This window comes from Durio zibethinus, chromosome 2, assembly GCF_047325235.1.
Source record: "Durio zibethinus cultivar Kanyao isolate XHJ-2024 chromosome 2, ASM4732523v1, whole genome shotgun sequence".
Classification (NCBI taxonomy): Eukaryota; Viridiplantae; Streptophyta; class Magnoliopsida; order Malvales; family Malvaceae; genus Durio; species Durio zibethinus.
Genome location: NC_143163.1, coordinates 3866949 through 3884645, shown reverse-complemented (window position 1 = coordinate 3884645; position 17697 = coordinate 3866949). Strand labels below are relative to the sequence as shown.

At 37.8% G+C, this 17697-nt stretch overlaps 4 protein-coding genes across 5 annotated transcripts; 2 read left to right on the top strand and 2 right to left on the bottom strand.

Moving 5' to 3' along the window:
• Positions 1-435: 435 nt before the first annotated feature.
• Positions 436-10929, bottom strand: LOC111308906 (BAT2 domain protein). 2 transcript variants are annotated; one of them, XM_022907591.2, is made up of 10 exons: positions 10840-10929; positions 10438-10688; positions 8895-9086; positions 8571-8668; positions 7973-8057; positions 7696-7899; positions 7358-7614; positions 1359-1449; positions 1041-1257; positions 436-889 (listed from the first exon to the last, which is right to left on the bottom strand). In XM_022907591.2, the coding sequence occupies exons 2-10, from the start codon at positions 10672-10674 to the stop codon at positions 678-680; spliced, it is 1593 nt and encodes a 530-aa protein (XP_022763326.2). In that variant the 5' UTR covers positions 10675-10688; positions 10840-10929; the 3' UTR covers positions 436-677. The 2 variants fall into 2 exon arrangements, with proteins under 2 accessions (XP_022763326.2, XP_022763327.2); XM_022907592.2 differs by having other exon boundaries at positions 10438-10681.
• Positions 1959-3359, top strand: LOC149519895 (uncharacterized). Its single transcript, XM_089757364.1, has one exon. It carries the CDS (start codon positions 2130-2132, stop codon positions 3357-3359), a length of 1230 nt encoding a protein of 409 aa, XP_089613490.1. The 5' UTR covers positions 1959-2129.
• A 26-nt stretch (positions 10930-10955) lies between the features above and the next one.
• Positions 10956-12780, top strand: LOC111308908 (putative inactive receptor kinase At2g26730). The gene is made up of 2 exons (XM_022907594.2): positions 10956-12018; positions 12242-12780. The coding sequence occupies exons 1-2, from the start codon at positions 11529-11531 to the stop codon at positions 12778-12780; spliced, it is 1029 nt and encodes a 342-aa protein (XP_022763329.2). The 5' UTR covers positions 10956-11528.
• Positions 12781-13497: 717 nt separating this feature from the next.
• On the bottom strand, positions 13498-16932 carry LOC111308033 (uncharacterized). Its single transcript, XM_089751463.1, has 7 exons — positions 16428-16932; positions 15845-16315; positions 15593-15718; positions 15117-15439; positions 14835-15029; positions 14628-14757; positions 13498-14534 (listed from the first exon to the last, which is right to left on the bottom strand). The coding sequence occupies exons 1-7, from the start codon at positions 16930-16932 to the stop codon at positions 13498-13500; spliced, it is 2787 nt and encodes a 928-aa protein (XP_089607589.1).
• Positions 16933-17697: the final 765 nt, after the last annotated feature.

The following is a 17697-nucleotide window of genomic DNA, read 5'->3' as shown; positions in this document are numbered from 1 at the left end:
CAATAAGAGTCAAATTCAAAAATTTTTCATTGAAAAAAATAAATTTTATTCAATTAAACCAATAACTTGTTTTTATATTTTCTATACGTTGAACATTGGACCATTTTCCTATATAAAACAAATTGGTTGGTGGTTTAATTGGGGGGTATCATGGCATAAGCGAGTACAAAGCTCTAACCTTTAAACCACCCTACATATATATATATATATATATATATATATATATATATAATCAAACTTTAAAAGCCCTTTGAAAAATTGTTCCATGCGTTTAAAATTGAACACAAACATATATAAATAAAGACATTTTTCAAAACTTTTTCAAGGGTGCGGCTCAGTATTGCGTACAAGCTTGGGCGTCTCGCAGGATACATCTTTCTGCTATTTCCAGTTCGATTTTCCAAAATGCTAAACATAGAATCAAGACCAAGAAAATTTCTGAAAACTCATGTTTTTTTTTTTATCCTTAATGTGGAAATAGACTGTTCAACATTCCAGATTAGCATTCAAGTTTAACACACAGAATTCTACACAAAAGAAACTTCTTTCCCCCTGCTTAAAAATGAGTTTGGTTTCAATGGTGTACCATAATAAGTTTGGTGAGACTGGGGGTTGAACTCATCTAAAGTGCAACTATTTACGTGCAAACTAACAAGAAATGTAGAGAATTTGAGTTTTCAAGCAGCTGCCATTGAGGTCGAAAGGACTACATAAGACAAATATTGGAGTCCATCCTGGATTTTGCTCACTGCAATGGTCTGATCACCACGGAGATGTTCAGAGAAGGAATTAGCTTTCTCCTGGATTGATGCCTGAGGAAGTGCTTCATGTGAATCTGAATCAGCACTCTTAATAGTCGCCAGATAAGTTTCAGCTACATCAGATATGCCTGAAGAACACATTTAAAAGAAAATCACCCTCGGTTATCTGTACTCACATGTACCAATGCAAATATATAACTGATCTAAGAAAAGAATAAAGGGATATGCAGGGGGGGGGGGGGGGGGGGAGGGTTAAGAAAGGAGTTCAAGGAAACTAACCTGTGATAAAGCTGCTGGATACAGCTTCCATGTATCCAGTCATTGATTGTGCCTTTACTCTGATTAGTTTAGCCTTCTCAATGGAATCTTCAGGCCAGTCAGTATTCATCATATCACCATCAGCATCTTCATCTTGAACTTTGTTAGCACCAGATATGACAGATTTACCAAGCATCAGGAGCTGAGACACCGCAAAACAGCACATTTCTGAAAGCCTCTGCATAGATATGCATGGTCGTTTTATATTCACCAAGGTACACATAATAAAGATTATATCCAAAAACAATTGCCAAAAAGAATTCAAAGATATCTCAATACATGAACCCCCTCTGAGTGCAGCGACTCCAGCCTTCCAGAAGTTCTTTGAATTACATCATTAACAGCTAATCCTACCAATGCATTTGTGAACCTGAAAATGTTGTGGAATTGTGGGAAAACATTTAGTTACAAGTGGTTGTATTTTGTAATCTACTGATTGTAATCTGTATATATCTGTATCCCTAAAATTGAGAATTTGTATCTCTAGAATTAAGGACAGAATATCAGGATAGACAATTCCTTGATTATAGGGATTAGATTTAGGAATATTTAGTTTCTTAGTTTACTCTCCAGTTAGTTGTATTTAAATCTATGGTGTTTGTATGATTCAAAATACAAGTTTTCAATATACTCTCATTTTTCCACATGGTATCAGAGCTTTAGACTCTTCTTGGGAAGAAAATTTCTCAGCCTTCATTGCTGAATTTTTAGGCCTTCATAGCCAAATTCTGTTAAGTCTATCATACTTTTATTTTGTTCCTCTTTTTTTGGCCTTCATTGCCTATACTTGTTTCAGTCCTGAGAAAGGTAATCATGTCAGAAATAGCAGAATCTGCCGCTACTACTCGATTTGGAGAAGTAACAACTGGCCAAACCACAGCGGAATTACAGAATATCCAAGCTGCATACAGGTTGAATGGAAAGAACTACTTGAAGTGGTCTCAGTTGGTTCAAACCTTTCTAAAAGGGAAAGGAAAATTGAGCCATCTTCTTGGCACTGGTCCTGAGAAAGGAGATCCAAAATTTGAGGCTTGGGATGAAGAGGATTCTATGGTTATGTCATGGCTGTGGAATTCTATGATGCCAGTTATTAGTGACACTTGTATGTTTTTGTCCACGGCCAAAGACATTTGGGAATCAATTCGTCAAACCTATTCCAAAGTTAAAGATGCTGCTCAAGTCTATGAGGTCAAGATCAAGACTGCAGCTCTCAAACAAGGGAATAAGTCAGTCACAGAGTATGCTATTCTTCTTAAAATTCTTTGGCAAGAGATGGATCACTACCGGTGCATAGAAATGAAGTGCAGTGAAGATGCAACAACTTTGAAGAAATTTATTGAAAAAGATCGAGTCTATGATTTTCTTGCTGGACTGAATGTTGAGTTTGATCAAGTCAGAGTCCAAATTCTGGGAAAACAGGATCTGCCCTCTTTAAATGAAGTGATATCCATGGTTAGAGCAGAAGAGAGCAGAAGAGGAGTGATGCTTGACAGTGTGCATGTAGAAGGATCTGCTATGGTCTCTAATGGTGGGAAGAACCAAAGCTTAGAACAATTACCAGTCAGTGAGAATGGGAAGGGTGATTCGGCTAAAACTTCAAATCGCGACAATCTTTGGTGCACCTATTGCAAGAAGCCAAGGCACACCAGAGATCGTTGCTGGAAACTACATGGAAAACCTTCAACTTCAAGCAAAGAATGGGGTTATAAAGGAGGACAGCCAAGAAATCAAGGACAAGCTAACATGACTGCAATGGAGTTAAACCAGGAGAAGTCTCAGGAACAAGGAGAGTTGGATAAAAAAGAGATTGAGAAACTGAGAAGCCTATTGGGAACTCTTGAAAAGGCTACTGGTGTATGCTCCTTGGCACACTCAGGTAAGGACTCTGGTGCAGGTAAAGTCTCTAATTCTCATGGATTAAATGTCTCAGATAAGTCCATTAAGAGTTCTTGGGTCATTGACTCAGGAGCCACAGACCACATGACACATTCTTCACAAAAGTTTAGTACATATACCCTATGTCCTGGTACTAAGAAAATTACTGTTGCAGATGGTTCACTTACTACAGTGGCAGGATTAGGAGATGTTCAAATTAATCCCTCATTCATTCTTAAAAATGTTCTTCATGTTCCTAGATTGTCTACTAATCTGATATCTATACAAAGACTTACTAGAGACATGAACTGCAATGTGACTTTTTATCCCTCTTACTGTGAATTTCAGGACCAGGGTTCGGGGAAGAGGATTGGACTTGCTAAGGAGAAGGATTGGACTTGCTAAGGAGAAGGATGGACTATACTATCTTGAGACATCCAACAACATAAGTAATATCAAGAATAGTTTACCTTTGTCATTTCTTTCTGAACAATCTTCTAATAAAGACATAATCTGGCTTTATCATTTTCGTTTTGGACACCCTTTTTTTGGAACTTTGAAAAACATGTTTCCTTCTTTGTTCAAAGGATTAAACGTTGAAGAGTTTCATTGTGATGTTTGTGAACTTGCAAAACACAGACGTGTATCTTTTCCAATTAGTAACAAAAGAAGTTCTACTCCCTTTTACTTGATTCATAGTGACATTTGGGGTCCCTCTACAGTTCCTAATATTTCTGGGGCAAGATGGTTTGTGTCATTCATAGATGATTGTACCAGGGTTTCTTGGGTTTTTTTACTTAAATCCAAATCAGATGTGAATAGTATGTTTTTTAGCTTCCAAAACATGATCCAAAATCAATTTGGAGTGAGAGTCAAGAGATTTAGATCTGATAATGCAAAAGACTATTTCAACCAGAGTCTATCCACCTATTTCCAAAATGAGGGGATTATCCATGAGTCATCTTGTGTTAATACCCACAGCAAAATGGAGTGGCAGAGAGAAAAAACAGTCATTTACTAGCCACAACCCGAGCCTTCCTTTTTCAAGCAAATGTGCCCAAATCTTACTGGAGGGAAGCTGTTCTCACTGCTACACACATTATAAATAGGTTACCTTCAAGGGTTTTGGGATTTAAAACTCCTATGGAACTACTCTCACAATTCTATCCCAACCTTAATACCACAAACAGCCTCACACCTAGGATATTCAGTTGTACATCATTTGTTCATGTTCACAGTCATAATAGGGGAAAGTTGGATCCGAGAGCAATTAAGTGTATCTTTGTGGGGTATTCATCAACTCAGAAAGGGTATAAGTGCTATCATCCTCCTACCAAAAAGTTCTATGTGTCTGCAGATGTCACTTTTGAAGAAAGTAAACCATTTTTTATTCAACCTTATCTTCAGGGGGAGACAACATTTATAGAAGATAAGGATAAAGACTTCTTTTTGCTTGACTTGTCATCCTCCTCCAAAACAGTTTCACCCATTAATTCTTTTGAACCTAAACCCATTTCTTCAGAGTCCAAGTCAAACACTGATTCTAAATTTGAACCCATTCCAAACACAGAAGTTGTGACTAAAGATAATACTATTCTTGATTCTGTGAAAGAATTACAGGTGTACTCAAGAAAGAAAGTTCCAGCTCCTGAACCGGTGCAAATCCAAGAACCTGATCCTAACTCTGGAAATGAGGTAATTACAGTTTCTGATTCTATTTCTCAAAATGAGCATGACTCTCCTAAAATTAGTGATTATGATCTACCTATTGCCATTAGGAAAGGAACTAGAGAATGTACTAAACATCCATTATACCCAATCTCTAATTTTGTGTCATTTGAAAAGTTTTCACCATCTCATAAAAATTTTCTTGTGAACCTAGACACTATTTCTATTCCAACTACATTATCTGAGGCATTATCCAATGAGAAATGGAGGCAGGCGATGAAAACAGAAATGGAGGCCTTAGAGAAAAATAAGACATGGGAACTGGTAGAGTTGCCTGCAGGAAAACATCCAGTTGGGTGTAAATGGGTTTTCACTGTAAAGTATAAGGCAGATGGTACTATTGAAAGATACAAGGCCAGGTTGGTGGCTAAGGGCTACACTCAAACTTATGGAGTGGATTATCAGGAAACTTTTGCTCCAGTTGCCAAGATGAATACAGTTAGGATTTTATTATCCTTGGCGCCAAATTACAATTGGCAGCTTCAACAATTTGATGTAAAGAATGCCTTTTTACATGGTGATTTGGAAGAAGAAATATATATGAAAGTTCCACCGGGATTTGGGGGTCATCTAGAAGCACAAAAAGTATGCAAGCTAAAAAAGGCTTTATATGGCCTTAAACAGTCTCCTAGGGCCTGGTTCGGGAGATTTGCCAAAGTGATGCTAGAAATGAAATATAAACAGAGTCAAGGGGATCACACTGTTTATCAAGCACTCAGATTCGGGTAAGGTCACAATTCTATTAGTATATGTTGATGATATAATTGTAACTGGAGATGATGAAAAAGAAAGAGAGTCTCTAAAACAGTGTTTGGCCAGAGAATTCGAGATAAAAGAGCTAGGGAGATTGAAGTACTTCCTAGGAATTGAAGTAGCCCACTCACGTCATGGTATTTTTATCTCACAACAGAAATATGTGATGGATCTTTTGAAGGAAACTGGGAAGCTCGCATGTAAACCTGCAAGTACCCCTATAGATCCTAATCATAAGCTTGGAGAAGCTAATGAAGATACTGCTGTAGATAGGGAGATGTACCAGAGATTAGTTGGAAGACTTATTTATCTCTCACATACTAGACTTGACATAGCATATCTGTGAGTGTGATAAGTCAATTTATGCATAGCCCTAAAAAAATACACCTACAGGCTGTCTACCGTGTACCACACTATTTGAAGGCCAATCCTGGGAGAGGTATCTTGTTTAAAAGAAATTCAGGGTTGGTACTAGAGGCATATACAGATGCTGATTATGCAGGTTCAGTAACTGACAGAAGATCTACCTCAGGCTACTGCACTTTTCTAGGTGGTAATCTTGTAACTTGGAGGAGTAAAAAACAGAATGTGGTGGTAAGATCAAGTGCTGAAGCAGAGTTTAGGGCAATGGCTCAAGGAATTTGTGAACTACTATGGTTAAAGATTATTCTAGAAGACTTGAAGATCAAATGGGATGGACCAATGAGACTTTACTGTGATAATAAATCTGCAATAAGCATTGCACACAATCCTGTGCAACATGACAGAACAAAACACATTGAAGTAGACCGGCACTTCATAAAGGAAAAGCTAGACAGTGGATTGATTTGCACCCCATATGTATCAACCAAGGGTCAACTTGCAGATGTGTTGACTAAAGGCCTCAACAGTGCGACATTTCAGGAAATTATTTCCAAGCTGGGAATGGAAAACACCTATTCACCAGCTTGAGGGGGAGTGTGGGAAAACATTTAGTTACAAGTGGTTGTATTTTGTAATCTACTGATTGTAATCTGTATATATCTGTATCCCTAAAATTGAGAATTTGTATCTCTAGAATTAATGACAGAATATCAGGATAAACAATTCCTTGATTATAGGGATTAGATTTAGGAATATTTAGTTTCTTAGTTTACTCTCCAGTTAGTTGTATTTAAATCTATGGTGTTTGTATGATTCAAAATACAAGTTTTCAATATACTCTCATTTTTCCACAGGAATTATTAACAGAGCAGCATCAATTACAAATAATACTATGCTTATCAGAAAAAGAAAAAAGATGACAAATAACAGTATATCCATTCTGAGTTCATACTGGATCAAGAAACCCAACACACTTACAACCATGCCATGGTCCCTAAATTATAGTGAAATGTTCAATGTGATACCTAAACTTTAAAAATCTTTAATGTGGTACCTGAACTATGAATCTGTTAACTAAAGTAGTACTCATCCCCAACATGGCTAGCTTCAAATGATGACAAGTGGCAGACAAATAATCCTCCAAATACCATATCAGTTAACAGATTCATAGTTTAGATACTATATTAAAGATTTTTAAAGTTCAAGTACCACATCGAATATTTCACTATAGTTTAGGGGCCATTCACAACATTAACCTAATCCATTTTTTTGTATTCCGAAGCATGTGTAAGATTTAAATTTGATAGGATGAAAATGGAGTAGTTATCAAGCAGAGGCCACTAACCATATGGAAACAAACAAAATCAACTCAGTTAAAGGAAATTCAAATTTACTAATTAGAACTAGATCAGCTCCTGAATAAAAGCCCAAATGGAAGATACCTGTAAGTAGTGAAGACAATCAGAGAACCACATTATATAGCCATTAGCCAGTAATAATTAGGTGCGGAAATTTTCTAAGCTAGGGTAAATGAAAAGAAACAGTGTTCAGCAAATTACCCAGCAGCCATATCAGCAGCCTTGCTGACACTTGAATCATGTAAAATTTTCATCTCATCATTACTGCCCTCAGTTCCAGTCTCTATTTTCTTTCCTTTGGCCAACTCAGGACCATTTCCATCCATTTCAGCATCTAAACTGAATATTTGCTGGATTTGTTTAAGCTTTCCCTCATACACAGATTTCTGTTCTGATGGTAATTTTGCTTTTCTTCGATTAAATAGAAGGGCATAATGGCTGGACAATGCTTCCAGTTCCTGACAGCATTATAGTTCAGCAACTTGAAAGATATAATCATTCCAATCATCAAATATCAATTTCAAGGATAAGAAGTTAACCTCCAACTGCTCTGGACCTCCATATATGTAGAAGCATCGATCAAAACTAACATCCTCAAATAAGTGATCCTCGTCAAATGGCTGTTCAGAGCCCTTAGGGTTCTTTTCAACTTCTATACCAGTTTCAGTGATCAGTAAATCCATAGTCTCCTTCCCCACATATTCAAGCACTTGCATTCCCTTTGTTGTAAATGCTTTTCCAGTCTGCAAAATAAAGATGACAAACAAGAGATCATGACATGACCAAACAAGATATAAGGACTGCACAATGACAAACCTCAATTAATGATGGTGCAACTGAACCAGCTGGTAAACCTCCATGCTGAATAGAACCCGCAATGTTTGCAGCAGAATGCTCAAGCCTAGACAACAAAAGAGAGAAAAACTTATTAGTGCATAAATGTTTCAAGAGTATCCATTTCTTGAGTTCCATGACAACAACTGTGGAATGGTACTACATCAGGAGAAAATAGAGGGAAACCGTACAATAAGCACGACATTTGAATATTCTAAATGCTAGGAAACTTCTAAAAGTCTCATGCAAAACATTAGTGGTTATTGTCTTGAACATAGTCACGGCTTCCACAGAGGAGTGGGGAAGATCCAACATACAAGCAAATATTCTATGAAGATAGAACCCAGAACCCATTGGTTTAGAAATTAAAAATATTCGCATCCAAAATTTTTGAAGATGCATTGCAATTAACAAGCATCAATCATTCATTTTCTATTTTTGTTGGTTAGCTCCGGGGAATCAACTAATTATTTAAAAACCAAACTCTACCTAGCTTGAAACTTGAACGATCAATCTTCTCCCAGGTGCAATTAATAACAAGTGCCAAAAAAAGGATACATTGAAATGCCATGAAACATACTTCTGAACAAGATTGGTACCCCCTTTCCATGCACTCCCTAGTGCCTGCCATGCACCAGAAGCCAAATTCTCCATAGAGTTGTCAAAAACCATCAAACCCTGCAAACAATGAAAGTAGGACATAATAAATAAAAAACCAAATATTGATTCTGGTCCATCATAATGATATGATACAACTGTCAGTGCACACTGGTGTGTCTGCAGAAATAAAGCACAGAGATTCAAACACAGACAAAAAAAGCAAAGCCTGCAGGATTACCATCATCCCAGATTTATGCAGCAAGTACTAGTACACATAATATCAAAATGGATAAAAAAGACTTGCCTGGCCAAGGAAAGAATCATCACTTGCTTTCTCTAACTTATCCAGAGCAGACTTTCGTAGCTTGTCATTCTCGTCTTCACTTTCCTTTTCAGTTGGAGATTCTTCTACTTCTTCCTCCTTAGAAGATTCTGAGTCTTCAGCAAGTTGCATATCTGCAATGCTCTTGGCAGCCTTCTCTGCAACCACAGAAGCCTGCATCCAGAAACCACTGCTTAACAAAAGAGAAAATTGCCTGTTATGATCATTACATAAGTAGCTATTGCATGTAATTCTTATAATTATCATTTTATGTTATTCAGAATGTTCCTTGAAAGATAATTCTCAACACCGGATACCGTAACAAGGATTCTCACTTCTAGAAACAAGGAAGTTTCAAGTAACCATTTGAAATGTTTAAAGATGCCCTATCACTTACTACATACACTCATAAGGCACAAACTGAAAGTGCTAAGAGGACAGTCAAAAGATAAAATATAAAAATTATTGACCTCAAAGGGACACTTATTTTGATCTTAATATTGTTATACCTTTGTCCTTTTCAACATTTCCAGCTTCCCGAAGGATAAAATGGTAATAGTTAGCATAGGATAAGCTAAATGCAAGTGATCCCTTAAACCAAATAGGAAGAGGAAATATTGAACTCAGACTTCTTAAGCAAAATATGGAATAGTTGCAAGTTTGACAAGACTCATTTTCAAATGATGAGATGGACAATCTTTTCACCAATAATAGTGAAGAGAGTTCTTCATAAGGAATGCATACAATAATTTCAGCAATATTTATAGTATCTAGTATCTATTGGAAACTTAGTGATATTTTCTACTACCGGCAGGAAACTACAAGCATGTCTAAACATAATGAATAAAAGACTATAATGGCAACTGACTAGGTCCTTGAACAGTGAGCTACATATTTGAGAAAATGCATTTAAAGCAAATCACAAAAGGCTCCTGAAAAGTTAAAAAAAGAGTTCATTATAGATAAATAATACATATTTTCTTTGGCATAATCAAATTGGGTTTTGTACATCAAAAACATTTTATCAATATGGGAATTCAACAAAAGGTGGGGCAAGTAAGGAATTCTAATGGAGTTAATTTTTTTAGATGTAGTGTCAACCTTCAGAATATACAAACGCAACACCTAGATTGTGAATTTTCACACAAGATTAGGTCTTTGAACAGTGAGCTTCATTTTTTCCTTCCTACACTTCCAATGCTTCACATATCAAAGACAGAGGTTTAATTCAACCAAACCAAAATTCTCTACTAACTAAACCCATAGTGAATACGGCTTCCACAGTATTAAGAAACCTACTAAATTCAACAACAAAATGACTCTTTCTTCAAAATGGTTATTCCAAAAAAACCCCAAAACAACAAATTTCAATCCGAGATCTGAATTGACTCAAACCCACATGCCCAAACATAATAAAAGAAACAATCTTTAATTGGAATACGAAAAGCAATACAAGAAAAAAAAAACAAATCCTATAAATTGATTACATACATAAACAAATATTAAGAGATAAAATGAAGCATACATTGCGAGAAATCTCCTCAGCGGCAACAGTGGCAGCCTTTTGAAGATCTGAGAGAACAGAGAAAGCAGAGAAACCCCAACCGCCCCATCCTCCTCCACTCTTTGGTGCTGTAGTTGAAGCTGGTCGTCGCTCCTCCTTCAAGGGTTCTTCTTCTTTTCCTTGTTCTTCCTTTTGTGGAGATTCCTGTTTTTCTTTATCTTCCGTTTGTTGTGGTGGTGGGTTCTTGGTATCTTCCATTTCGTTTCTTTGTTCTCGTATCAAAAAAAAAAAAAATGCAGAACAAATTAAAAGTTTGTATATAGAAAGAAAGAATCTTAAAAAAAAGGTTATCTTTGGTTTTGATTTTCTGGTATTTTAAAGTTTTAACAGAGAAAAGATTGAGTGAGATCTGTATAAGGATACAGGAAATTCAAGTTGTTCAGAGTTGAGACTTGAGGATGGGGTAGCGGCTGTTTTCAGTCGAAAATGGACCATGAAACCGTGACTCAACGTGCGTTCGAAGGCAATACCGTCAAACTATAAGCAAATTAAACGCTTACGTTTTGCGGTTGATTAGGGGCTGGGGGTCATTGGGCCAGACTTTTAATTCTCCTGTCTCTCCTGCCAAACGGACCAAACCTATTCACATTCTCGACCCATTGTCGGTTTTAAATTTTACTTACAAAGTTTTGCTATTGTTTTTACTTTTTGATCATAATAAAGTTATAATCACAAATGTCAAAGTTTATAAGGTGTTTTTGACTAAATATAATTGCAATGCACTTGATTCAGCAGCAGCTTGATTAATCAATAAAGAAAATGGACGATTCTGATTGATGGGTGCTTTCTTTGATATAGAATTGCCCTGATTTTAATCTTTTTACAACTAAATCTAATCAAGTCCCGTGTGGCTGATTGATGATCCCAAGATCAATGGTGAAAAAAACTATGAACTATTACAAATTTATAAGCTAAAATAATACAAAATTGAAAACAGGGAAAAAAATATAATACTTCTATTCTTTAACATTTCATGAAGAAAACATTGAAAATCAAAGTCTATCAGGTTTCCTGACAAAGCGGCACCGGGGGTTGCTTTTAATCTATTCTGGATGTTGGAAAATCTCCACGTGTTCATTTATACGAGCATGGTACTTGCAGTTATTGCCCTCGTTGTTTTGATGTGCACCAGAGTTAGAAAAAAGAAGCCCAAATCCAGTGATGGAAAAGTGACAACTACAACCCCAGTTTCATTGCTGGAAGTTAAGGTGACTCTTCCTATGAGGGTAATAGTTGGGGATATAACAGTAGCCAAGAAATATGATCCACCAGAACTGGCTCAAATTCCAAAAACTAGGCTTGGTGAAGGTACCTTGGGGACATTATTTAAGGTTGTTCTTAAATGTGGTTCAGTTGTCACAATCCGAAAGATTCGAGAAGGGTTGATCATGAATGCAGCTAATCTCGAGTTGTTGATTAACTTCTTTGGAGGAATCCGGGATGATTGGCTCTTGCCAATACATTTCAGTTTTTGGTATGGTGGAGAAGCTTTCATTTTGTACGACTATTTGATCTTGGGGAGTTTGGATGAGCTGTTACATGGTAAGCTATGATTTCTTCCTTTATCTTAACCTTATTTTAAAATCCATTTTCTGGGTTATATTTGTTGAACTATTACTTGGAACTCTTAAACATGTTAACAAAGTGCGTTAGAATTATTAGAGAAGAAGAAACTCAGATACTATTGGCAGCTTATTGAAATAGCTACAAATATTTAGATGATGTTAGAGACAGTTTTAATTGACTATCAGTTGCAAATATGTAGGCAGCGAAGGGATTCAGTTCACTCCATTAAACTGGGGAATTAGGAAACAGATAGCATTCTGTGCTGCTCAGGCAGTTGCCTCAATTCATAGCCGAGTAACTGATGATGGGGAAGCACTTGTTTGTGGGGTGATTAAGTCTTCAAACATCTTGATCCGAATGGATTTTTCTGCATGTCTTTCTAGCTACGAAACGCCTTACCTAGTACCCCCAGAAATGATAATCAAAAGAAATCCTGGCCGTGTAGCGCCTGAACTAAAGAATCATCGAAAAATGTTTACACAGAAGTCTGATGTTTACAGCTTTGGAATACTGCTGTTAGAGCTAATTACTGGGGAGAGACCTTCATTGACCAACCTGGCAGAGTACATGCTAGAGAAGAAAAGGAAAGGACTGAATAGTATATGTGATAAGAAAATGGGAAAGGTGAATGAAAACATGGTCGGAATGATTGAAATTGCCAGGCATTGTCTGTCACGCAATCCACAAGATAGGCCTTCCATGGATGATGTAGGGCAGACAATCCAAACCTTGTACTAAATACAACCTTTTTGAGCGTTTTGTTTTCACTTTGGAGATAGGAACCAATTACATTGTAAAGCTACATTGTCTTGTATCTTTTTTTTTTTTATAAGTAATAAATTTATTATCCAAGAAGCAGCAATCGCTGCTACCGAGTAACCAGTACAACACTGTTCAATTTTTATACAAATATTGCTCTACCTAGCTCCCATTTCTCACTTAGCACTTGATTAATTGGGTCATATTCTATATTTTTTATCCTACTAATCTTAGTCTTACTATTTGTTTTACTTGCTCCAAGATCTGCTCGCATGTGCTTTCTTCTGATCTAAAAAGTCTTCTATTCCTTTCTGCCCAAATCAAGTAAATATATGATCCCCGGGCCAACCTCAATATAACTGAAACTAGTGCTTTCCCTTTCAGCTTGCATACTGCCCATTGGAACTCTTCTTCCCAGTTAGTTATCTTCCTCTGCAGATTACATAACCGTAGCACCTGTTTCCAGACAGCTTTGGAGTATGTACAGCTGAAGAAAATGCGACTCCTGCTCTCGTTTTCCTGCTTACATAACACACATCCCACATCCATAGGAATCCCCCATGAGATCAGCCTATCCTTAGTAGGAAGCCTGATAAGGATGGCCATCCAAGCTATTATAGAGAGTTTAGGGACATGTAATTTGCACCAGATAAGTCCGTGCAAAGTGACCTTCAACTGCTTATTCCGTATTTCCTCTCACACACTGGCAGTAGAGTAGTTAGGAACTTTCCATATTAGTCCATTCTCTGTGTGTGTTAAGAATTTGGAAGCAATACTTCTAAGCTTAAGCATCTTTTTCAATCCCCAACTGCAGCTATGGGAGATTGGAATCTCCCATATGCTTCTCCCTTTTAGCACATAACTCTGAATCCATGCTATCCATAGAGAGCCAGCCTGTGTAAATATAGACCAAAGACGTCTTAGCACACAAACTTGATGCCATACCTCTATGTCTTTTAATTCAAGCCCTCCCTTAGACTTGGGCCTACAAATTACTTGCCAAATGACTTGAGCCCCCTTTATTATGCTGGTTTGCCCTTTCCAGAAGAACCTTAGGCAAAGCTGAGTAATCTTCTTAAGAATCTGTTTAGGCAAAATAAAGTGCCTACACCAGTAATTATGGAGACTGAAGATAACAGACTGGATTAACTGTAACCGACCAGCATAAGCCAGGTGTCTTGTTGCCCAACATTGAATTCTCGCTGTGATCTTTTGAACGAGTGGCGTACAGTCTCCAACACTAAGCCTGCGGGTAACCAGTGGTACCCCTAGGTATCTAACTGGAAGAGAACCATGCTTGAACCTTGCTGCAACCAGTATTTCATCTATCTTGTCCCTTGAAACTCCTGTGCAATATAACTCACTCTTTGTAAAATTCAGCTGGAGGTCTGAAAATGAGTAAAATAGCTCTAGTACCTTCTGTATGGACTTCAGGTTCCATTTTGTGAAGATTAGCAGGTCATCTGCAAAGCTCAAGCGTGTCAGTTGGATCTTCTTACACTTTGGGTGATAAGAAAAGACTCTATGAGCTGCTGCTGTATCCAAAAGCCTCAAGACAACATTCATTGCTACAACAAATAAGGAGGGTAACATAGGGTCCTCTTGCCTTACTCCTCTAGCTCCCTTAAAATACCCAACCAATCCTCCATTAATTGACAATGAGAATAATGGCATGGTGATACAACTTTTAACCCAGTTGATAAATCTCCATGGAAACCTCATAGCCTCAAGCACTATGATCAGCAAATCCCAATTTAAAGAATCAAAAGCTTTCTTTAAATCTATTTTTAATGCGCATCTTGAAGAAAGCATTGTTCTGCTATAACCTCTCACCAGTTCCTGTGCCAGTAATACATTATCTGTGATGCTCCTCCCTTTGATGAAGGCACTTCGATTCTTGCTGACCAGCGTTGGCAGCACCTGTTGCAATCTACTCACCAATATCCTTGTAATGCTCTTGTAAATAACAGAGCAACACGAGATGGGTCTGAAATCAGTTATGCTGGTTGGAGATGAGATTGACTTTTTGGCACCAAAGCAATAATAGTATAGTTGAAAGCTAGTAGCAATTCTCCATTTTGAAAGAAATTTGCAATGGTTCTAGCAACATCCTCCCCTACTATGCTCCATGCAAACTTAATAAAGTGAGCATTGTAACCAGCAGGCCCTACTGCTTTGCCACTGTGCTGAGAAAATATAGCTTTATTTATTTCCTCTCTTGTAATATCCTGTGATAATGCATTCTGCTATTCGTCAGACAAAAAATCCTGTAGAATATCATCAAGTATCTCCTTTGAGCAGCCTTCAACATTTACATCTACAGTGCCTAACAATTGCTTAAAAAACTCTACAACTTCCTCTGAAATTTGTGAAAATGTATCCAGCCTGTTTCCCTCACCGTCATACAAAACCTTTATTGTGCTTTTCTTCTGCTTAGCTGCCACCATTCTGTGAAAAGACCCCGTGTTCATGTCTTCTTCTTTGCTCCATTGTATCCTTGACTTCTTCCTCAATAAGCTTTTTTCAGCTTTCAACAATTCATGGAGCTCCGATATAAGCTTTGTCTCCCTTCTAGCATCACCTCTGGCAGGTTGAGTTAGTGCAGCTATTTGTGCAGCTGCCAACTCTTCCCTCTTCCCTCTTAGCTTTTACCTTCTCACTTAATCCACCAAAATGTGCGAAGTTGAATTCATTTAAAACAATTTTCAACCTTTTAAACTTTTTATGCAAAATAGCCATTGGTGAACCATGGGTTGGCAGCCTCCAAGATTCCTCAACTATCTTCAAAAACTGTATGTGCCTTGTCCAGAAGTTAAAAACTTGAATGGCTTGGGCACAGATTGCCTTGGCACATTCATGTTAATCAAAGCTAAACACTGATCTGACACTTCAGGAGGCAAAAATTCAACTGTAGAATCTGGTATTTGCGTAAGCCAATTGTCATTTATCAGAACTCTTTCGAGCTTCTTTGACAGTGTGTGGTTACCCCAAGTAAACACAGGTCCAGTGAACGGATGATGTATAACTCACAGCTTTTTCATACAATTTTGGAATTCTCTGACACTTAAGCTCGCAACCTGGGAACCATTAAAATCCGAGCTCTCTGAAGGGTGGGCCACAATATTGAAGTCTCCAGCTAGAATCCATACACCATCAGCAATCCTATTATGGAGTGTGAGCAGATGCGTCCAAAGCCTCCTCCTGTCTTTCTCACTATCACACCCATAAATGGTAGTCACATAAACGTTCTGAGTACCATACTGTACACCACATGTAATACTCTGATCCTTATCAGCAACTAGTTCCACATTCAACTCTGATTTCCATAGGAACCAAATCCTCCCATTATAGGCTGTTGAATAATTATGGAATACCGACCAAGTAGCAAAATGATTACTCAATACTTGATTCATATTATTCTGTTTTACTCTCGTTTCCAACAAACAAGAAATATCTACCTGTAATGTTCTAATCCTAACTATAAACTCTTTTTGCTTCAGAGGAGCATTAAGTCCTATAACATTCCAGCTAAGTAACTTCATAATGAAAGAGAAGAGGAACAATTACCTCCTGATGTAGGATGATCCACCTTCACTTGCTTTTTTTTTTTCCTTTATCAATGGGACCTCTCTTTTTATTCTTCAATTGCTTCATTAACTCCGCAACCCCCGCTGAAGCTGCTCGAGTCCTCCTTGGTGAGTTGACTACAACCTCTTCTAACATTGTCTCATGCAACTCTGGCCTGGCAGTATCATTCTGATTCGTCTCAGCATTGGCCTTAACCTCATCAACCTTATCCAATACTTCAAATCTGTTTGTCGATCCAGATGTTACCGCCAGCTTCAACTCCCTAGTAGATACAACTCCTCTCCGAACCCTCTTAGGAGAAATCTCGTCTCCCACCTTCTTTTTGACTTCCACTTCAGAGTTATTCGATGTTTTCCCATCATTCTTCCGCTTTGGTAGCCACACTTTTGTTTCTACAACCAAGGCCTTATGCGGGCATGTCTTCTCGCTGTGACCATACACCTTACAATGCTGGCACTTTGGTGGCATCCATGGAACCGTTACAGAAATAGAAGTGATAGTACCATTACGAAGCATTACATCAATAAAACGAGGAATATCCATATTCACATCAACTTCCACTCATATTTTGGCATAAGCCAGCCTTTCTTGCTTTGCCTAATTCTGTCCAAGTATAAGGGATTGCCTAGAGCACTGACAATGTAGCTCAATCCCTTCTTGGAGAACAATTCCAACGGAATATTTCCCAGTTGTACACAAATTGGCATTTAATTCATCTTGAAATCCAACGATTTCATGTCAGGCTCCCACCTCCTTACAATAATTGGTTTATTTTGTATGTGCCGTGGTCCTGACTCCAATACTCTGTCTCGATTTTGTTTCGATGAAAATTGCAAAATGAATAAATTGTCTCCCGCAGGTTTAATTTCAACCAGGCCTTCTTTTCCCCGAATCATGTTCACCAGCCTTTGAAATTGACTAAAATTAGGAACCCTACCGATGAACTGAGCTACTAGTGAATTCTGCCATTGCTGAATCCCTTCTTCAAACACCTCATCTGCTGGCTTTACCAAGATCTTTCCATTGTCATTCTGCGAGGTAGAACTGTAAGGACTGATCTGTAGGAGCCCCAAACAAGCTTCTCCAGTTTGCTACAATTTCCTTCCTCTCAGTCCCTACCTCATCCCTCGTACCTTGCGACTTGATCACCGTTACACGGCCTTGCTCCCTTCTGAAACCAGTCATCAGACCAGATCTTCCATTCGTTAAAGATTATTGACCAGTAGGCATCTTCCTTGAAGCCTTTGCAGCAGAGCTTGTGTATCCCTAATCGCAACAAACTCAAACAATTAAGGAATCAAAGAATTT

Coding starts and splice junctions, on each gene's coding strand:
- LOC149519895 (XM_089757364.1), top strand. CDS start 2,130: ATGGTTATGTCATGGCTGTGGAATTCTATGATGCCAGTTATTAGTGAC.
- LOC111308906 (XM_022907591.2), bottom strand. CDS start 10,674: ATGGAAGATACCAAGAACCCACCACCACAACAAACGGAAGATAAAGAA. Junction 7,900..7,972: donor TTGCACCATCATTAATTGAG/GTTTGTCATTGT, acceptor TTTATTTTGCAG/ACTGGAAAAGCATTTACAAC. Junction 7,615..7,695: donor GAGGTCCAGAGCAGTTGGAG/GTTAACTTCTTA, acceptor TAATGCTGTCAG/GAACTGGAAGCATTGTCCAG.
- LOC111308908 (XM_022907594.2), top strand. CDS start 11,529: ATGTTGGAAAATCTCCACGTGTTCATTTATACGAGCATGGTACTTGCA. Junction 12,019..12,241: donor TTTGGATGAGCTGTTACATG/GTAAGCTATGAT, acceptor GCAAATATGTAG/GCAGCGAAGGGATTCAGTTC.
- LOC111308033 (XM_089751463.1), bottom strand. CDS start 16,932: ATGGATATTCCTCGTTTTATTGATGTAATGCTTCGTAATGGTACTATC. Junction 15,719..15,844: donor TGTCAGAGAATTCCAAAATT/GTATGAAAAAGC, acceptor CGCAAATACCAG/ATTCTACAGTTGAATTTTTG. Junction 15,440..15,592: donor TTCTGGACAAGGCACATACA/GTTTTTGAAGAT, acceptor AAAAGCTAAGAG/GGAAGAGGGAAGAGTTGGCA.